At 33.3% G+C, this 6,872-nt stretch overlaps 1 protein-coding gene across 1 annotated transcript in view; it reads right to left on the bottom strand.

Moving 5' to 3' along the window:
- Window positions 1-358: 358 nt before the first annotated feature.
- BBS5 (Bardet-Biedl syndrome 5 protein) overlaps window positions 359-6,872 on the bottom strand; it is an 8,362-nt gene continuing 1,848 nt past the window's right edge. Inside the window, exons 4-8 of the mRNA XM_018512067.1 lie at window positions 6,451-6,578; window positions 6,239-6,374; window positions 5,352-5,453; window positions 1,231-1,422; window positions 359-643 (exon numbers count right to left, since the gene is read on the bottom strand). Of these exons, the coding sequence (XP_018367569.1) occupies window positions 428-643; window positions 1,231-1,422; window positions 5,352-5,453; window positions 6,239-6,374; window positions 6,451-6,578 (774 nt within the window). The 3' untranslated portion in view covers window positions 359-427. The remainder of the gene's footprint in view (window positions 644-1,230; window positions 1,423-5,351; window positions 5,454-6,238; window positions 6,375-6,450; window positions 6,579-6,872) is intronic.

Raw genomic sequence — 6,872 nt, 5'->3', positions numbered from 1 at the left:
GTATTATTGCTACAATTATATTATTATATGTAGCATATTAATATGTTAATAATAGAAAATTTAGCTTTTGATTTTTTTAAGAAAATCAAAATTATTTTGCAAAATATTTTTTAATAACGTAAGGTACGACCTCCGCACGTTTAAGCTACACAAACGCTCCTAAATCAGAATGTTACGCGGTGCTCGGCAGCCCAGCCTCTATAGCGTTTTCCACTGGGAAAACTGGTGCAACACTGAGTGCAATTGTGTTGTTCCACTGTGAAAACTATAGTTTTCACAGTGGAACAACACAATTGCACTCAGTGCGCACCAGTGTTGCACCAGTTTTCCCAGTGGAAAACGCTATAAGTGTCTCGAGTGATAGTGGGGTCGCTCGCCGGAATCGGCTCGAAATGTGCATCTAATGCCGAGTACTAATTTAAAGAAATCAATTAACAGATGATGGTACAAGTTCCCATAAATTCTGTAATGTGCTGCCTTCTCTTGGCTCTTCCGTCGCAAGTCCTAAATAAATCGAATAATTTGGCTTTCTTTGACTTGTTTCTCTTTCAGAGAAATAATAACCAAATATATTTGATATTTCAGCTTGATTATCTTGTATCTCAGTGAAGTGTTCTACACTAATTTCTTCTTGCACAGGTGCCTGTAATGGCAAGGATACTTGATCACTGTTATGTTGGGCAAAATTTATTGATAACTAAATTTTAAATAATCTATAAGATTTTACAAGCTTTAAAAAAAACATTTTAAGACAAAAAATTTAAGATACAATTAAAATTTAATTGTAATCAGGTTATGAGCAAAGAGAAAAAATAACATTCAAACATTTGATTAATTTACTTTTGACTAACAATAAAACGAACTTCAGCTTCTCTATGATATCGATAAAATATAATATATCCCAGTAAACGAGAATGGATTGAAATGAATTCAAATTTTCAGAAGTACACATTCGCGAACATTAAAATAAATATTTTTTAATCCAAATTTTTATTCATTCATAGGAACGGCATGAAGCATATTTTATTCAAAAGGATTCAAGAGAATGAAATAATGAGAACTAAATAGGTAAGACTAAAAAAAAAAAGAATAATATAAAGAGAGAATAAAACTAAACAAAAATTTTTTTTTTATTTAATTGGATTCAATGAGCTTAAAATACGCGTAAAAATTTCAATCCATTTTAATCCATTCTCGATTACTGGGATATTAATTTCAATATCAAAATACCTGATGCTCAAATGTATATTCCACACCAAAAATAGGAAATTTTTCAAATTCTGAACGGAGTATCGATACTTCTTTGTATGTAATGTGAAGCTGTTGCAAGGGATTAACGCGAAAACCTAAGATGTATCCTCCACTGGCTTCTGTACTTAAAATTACTAAAGTTGGTCCAAATTTCGATGTCCTTATAGTAATCTACAAAAAATTTATTCATATGGTACATACATACTATTTTTCATATTTCGTAAATTTTTTGTTATTAAAAACATTAAATGTAACATATAAGATGTATGTATAAAAGTACAAGACGTCTCTAGATATAATTAAACGTCATTTTAAATCATTGCTAAACAATATTACCATAATTAGTCATTAGAAATCGTTAGAAAACGTGAAAATGTAACAAAATTTTCATCACTTTTATGTTAAAATTTGCTACAGCAAAAGGAAAAACTTTTTCAATTTGTCAAAGTCATATTAACGTTATCTATATATTTATAAACAAAATTATATGAATTTGTATAGATAAATCAATTTCTCTTCGTATCCTATATTAAAATTGGCATGTCACGTTTTTTTGAAGCCTCTTTTCAAAGGGATGTTGAAGTACTCCGATTTCAATGTGGCTTCGTATTCGGGGGTTTTAAGGGTCGCTCGTTCCGAAATAGTGATAAAAATTTCGAAATTCAAAATGGCTGAATCATTATGGTGGACGGAGATGTTATGGAAATTTTAAAGATTTTTCGATTATGATGTAATTTGTTTTTAGGGAGATCGTGGCATCGTTCATTTCGATCTTGTTCAAAATTTGAGAATTCAAAATGGTTGAACAAAATGGCAGGCGGAAATGTTACGGAAATCTAAAAGATTTACCGTTTGTGGTGGAATTTGGTATTAGAGGGTTTATTAGAGGGGACGCTCGTTCCGAAAACGTATTTTAAATTTGGAAATTCAAAATGGTTGAACTAATATGGCAGACGGTAATGTTACGGAAATGTAAAAGGTTCTTCAATTTTGGTGAAATTTGATAGGAAGGAAGGATTATATTTAGGGAAATGTTGGTAGAGGTAGTATGGAGGGAGTGGGAAGGGGAACAAGAGTATGAAGGAAACGGAAGGAAGAATAAGGGAAGTTTTGAGAAATACGGAAAAGGAGAGGGGTAAGGAAAGGAAGGGAATGGGATGGTGGGATAGGGAATGAGAAAAGGAGGGAGGGAGAGGGGTATTAAGGAGGGATGATCCCGATTGATCATGGCTCGATTGGACACTACCAATCACAGCGACCAGGTGCCTAGGAACTTTATAGTCTCAAGCGCTGTGAGTGACTCGCGTCCAATTGAGCCGTGTCCAACTGGGAAACACACATTAATGGAGTGGAGGAAAGGTAATGGGGGGAGGAGGGGGGGCAGGAATACAGGAAAGAAAAAAGGGAATATAAGGAGCTGTGTGAGGCAAAGAAAAAAGGAGAATGAGAGATGGGAAAAGAAAGTGGAAGGAGCGCAGAGTGAGAGGCGGTGTGAGAAACAGTGAACAGGGAAAGGAAGAGATGGAAGGGGATAAATAAGGAGATAGGGATGAGGAAATGGAGGTATATTTCAAAGATTTGTTGGGAATTTTAAACGACTTAGGTTTGAATACAACTATTCGCTCCAAGAGGGAAATGCCTTAAGGGTTGCAGCGCAAAAATAAAAAATGCTTCGAAATAGTAACACATAAATAGCGCACAAATCCTATGTATTTAATTTTCCAAATCGATTGTATTTAACGGGTGGGGGGGTTGACTGCCTACTCAACCCCACACAAAAAATTTTTTTCTTAACCAAACGGAATGGGCGAAAAATTTTCTTTTACGCATATGGATAGCGCATAAATAGAGCATTATTCAATAATTTTGTCATTAAGATTTGGTTAAGTGGAGGAGCCAACTAGGCAGACGTTAAGAGACGTCAATTTAGCGGGCCCTCGACCTTCCCTTATTAATCAAAACTTAATAAAAAAATTATGGAATAATGCGCTATTTATGCGCTACCCATACCCGCAAAAAAACATTATTGCGCTCATTTCGTTTAGATAAATATAAAATTTTGGTGGGGGACTGAGTATGCAGTCAGTCAACCCACACACCCGTTAAAAACAACCGATTTGGAAAATTAAATACACAGGATTTATGCGCTATTTATGCGCTACCTGTATCCGTAAAGAACAATTTTTGCGCTCATTCCGTTCAGCTAAAAAAAAATTTTTTTCTGGGGGGACTGAGTATGCAGTCAGTCAGCCCACCCACCCGTTAAAAACAACCGATTTAGAAAATTATTTAATACACCGGATTTATCTGCTACTTAGGCGTCGTCTACAATACACGGAGTAAGAAGTAAGAGTAAGAAATTGATCAATCACAGTCGAATGTGAGAAGAATAATCAACTGTGATTGGTCAATTTCTTACTCTTACTTCTTACTCCGTGTATTGTAGACGACGCCTTATGCGCTACCTATATCCGTAAAGAAAAATTTTTGGGCCCATTCCGTTTAGCTAAAAAAAAATTTTTTGTGGGGGGGACTGAGTATGCAGTCAGTCAGCCCACTCACCCATTCAAAACAACCGATTTGGAAAATTAAATACACAAGATTTATGCGCTATTTATGCGCTACCTATGTCCGTAAAGAACAATTTTTGCGCTCATTCCGTTTAGCTAAAAAAAAATTTTTTCTGCGGGGACTGTGTATGCAGTCAGTCAGCCCACCCACCCGTTCAAAACAACCGATTTAGAAAATTGAATACACAGGATTTATGCGCTATTTATACGCTACTATTTCCAGGCATTTTTGGTTTTTGCTCTGCAACACTTAAGGCGCTTCTTTCTTGGAGCGGACAGTCATATTCACCCCTAAGTCACGTGTGCCTAGCTGGCCCCCGCCACTTACCCAAATCTTAAAGAAAAAATTATGGAATAATGCGCTGTTTATGCTCTATATCCGCAAAAAAAATTTTTGCGCTCATTCCGTTCGAATGCGAGCATTCGTGAGAAAATAATGAGCAAACGAATGCAGAAAAAAATTTTCGATCTTTTAATATTGGGGGCTAGCGTGATGTCGACCCCCTAAAATTTATATTTCGTGTAACTTTTGAACTAAGGGTGAGCAAACGAAAATTCCTGCGGAACAATCGTTTGCAAACGACGAGCAAACGAATGCAAAAAAATATTCGATTTTTTAATATTGGGGGACTAGTGTGAAGTTGGCCCCCCAAAATTTAAATTTCGTATAACATTTGAACTAAGGATGAGCAAATGAAAATTCGACAGAGCAATCGTAAATGATAAGCAAACGAATACAAAAGAAATATTCGATTTCACTATTCGAAAACACGAACCGAACGAATCCAACACACCCGGTGAGCTCGGGCGCCAGGTGTCTTTCTTTGGTCAGGTTGATGTTCAAATGAAACATCGCCTGGCAGAAGGTGTACGAAGATTTTCTCCTCTAATGTAAAATAAAAAAAATGAAGCAACATGTAACATTAGCGTTCGATAATAAATAATTTTATTATAAAATTGTTATGGTATTTGACTAAAGAATTGCATCCGCCATATTGTGATTCAACCACTTTAAATTTTCAAATTTTCAAACCGCCATAATGATTCGGTCATTTTTCTTATTCAAACATTTTGAATCCAGATTCGTAAAATTATATTTCATAATGTCTAAAAAGGATAGTATAATAGAGGAGCGCGCGCGTAGCGCGCGCAGGGGATGTGCTAGTTATGCACATAAAAAATAAATAACGTTATGTGACATACTTGAATCATCATCATTATTATTAAGGCGCAGGTACAATAGGAATTCATAACGGGGGTTGCCAGATATAATATATAATACGTTAAATCGCATGCAGAGCGCGCTTAAGTCGCCCAAAATCACAAAATACGATAAATGCGCTATTTTTTTTTTAATGAAGCGTTGAAAACGGTGTAGGAAACAAACTAAAATGTAAATTTTATGGTATACGTATATTTTACTATTCTAGAACCAAACACATTGTATATTTCTGATAATCTGAAAATCATTTGTTATATTGTTATTATATGCTATTATATATGTTATTATATTCATAATTTGATACTTACATTTCCGATTGTAAGATAAGGAATCGATACATTAAACTGATAATTTACATCCGCATACCATACCAAACGTATATTTGTTATGATAAAAGTTCCGATATTCCCCTTAAAAGCAATATTTTTTTTATTAACGATAATATATGTAATAATTTAAGGGAAAAATTGCATTTGTAAATGACCAAAATATTTTCTTGTTTAAAATTATTTTCTAAACATTTTTGGCTACATGAAAAGATTTTGCTCGATATATCTAATTTAATATCTAAAACAGAAATTGCACGTAATCAATCTAAATGGTCGTTTTATTCTAAATTGACGATGTTAATCAAATAATATTTATAATTACATATGTTCGTGATTTTGTCGGTTGAGGTAAGTTAATCTTTGATTAACTTACCTCAACCTTTGATTAAGTAAGACTATTCTTTGATTTTTATTAATAACGATTCAATAAAAATATTATAGATTGAGACTTTCGGTTACCAAGCCTATGAACTGTAATGGTCAACAAATTATCAAGGAAAACTCTCACCTCTTCACAGACGTAATCATATAAATAATTATACATCATTTCTGCTGAAGATGGCCCAAACATGGAAACGTTCAGGCTGTTTAAATTATTGTAACAATAGTATGTACATGCCGTTCAAATTATTGTAACATAGTATGTAAGATAATTTTAATTTCTGACACTGCGCAATTATATCTATAAGCGATGACTCCTATTGCCTTTTTATTACTACTTATTATTATTCAAAATTGGAAGAAGTTTAAGATATTTTTTTGAAAAGCTATTCATTACATATAAATTTAAAATATGAAAAATTCTTAAAGACATGAGAATTTTTTTTACCGGGGGTTTGATAGGTAATTAATTATTTAATAGAGACCTGTTCAATAGATAAATTCCAAACATCCTTCACAGAGGAGTGCACCTTTTCTTGAGGTAATAAAACCAGCCGATTTTCACGTATAATGCCACTCCTCAATTTAATTTCTCTATAGATTTTCGATGACACATAAGCTCTATAACAAATACTTTGCATGAACAATTACCATCGTTACGGCAGTAACTGCAGTATAATAAAAAAATGTTCATCACCTATAAACACCTATAACCGAAGTGTAGTGTCTCGTACTTTTAGTGTCGTGATTCGTAAATATGAATTCATATCGACAATTTCGAAACGAAGTTAATATGTAAAGAGCTTGTACATATACACCATGAATCTAAAAAATAAACTTTTGTTTATTATTTTTATTTTAACAATAGGGAGTTTGCACGAAAAAAATTATAAATTTTTTTTTTGTTTATTATGGAAATATGCATTGTTATAAATTTATGTATAATAAAATTTATAATTTTTAGCAATAGGTAAGTACTAAAATACTAAGATAAAGTTTAATAATATTTTAAATTTGAGAAAACAATTTTAATTGACTAAGAAGTACGTGACGCAACTCATGGTTTCTTCACCATGACAATGCTCCTGTCCACTCAGCCTTGTCAATTCGCAAATTTTG

This window comes from Trachymyrmex cornetzi, unplaced genomic scaffold (assembly GCF_001594075.2).
Source record: "Trachymyrmex cornetzi isolate Tcor2-1 unplaced genomic scaffold, Tcor1.1 scaffold392, whole genome shotgun sequence".
NCBI classification, from domain to species: domain Eukaryota; kingdom Metazoa; phylum Arthropoda; class Insecta; order Hymenoptera; family Formicidae; genus Trachymyrmex; species Trachymyrmex cornetzi.
The sequence above is the reverse complement of the archived record's forward strand: the minus strand, read 5'-3'. Positions and strand labels throughout refer to the sequence as shown.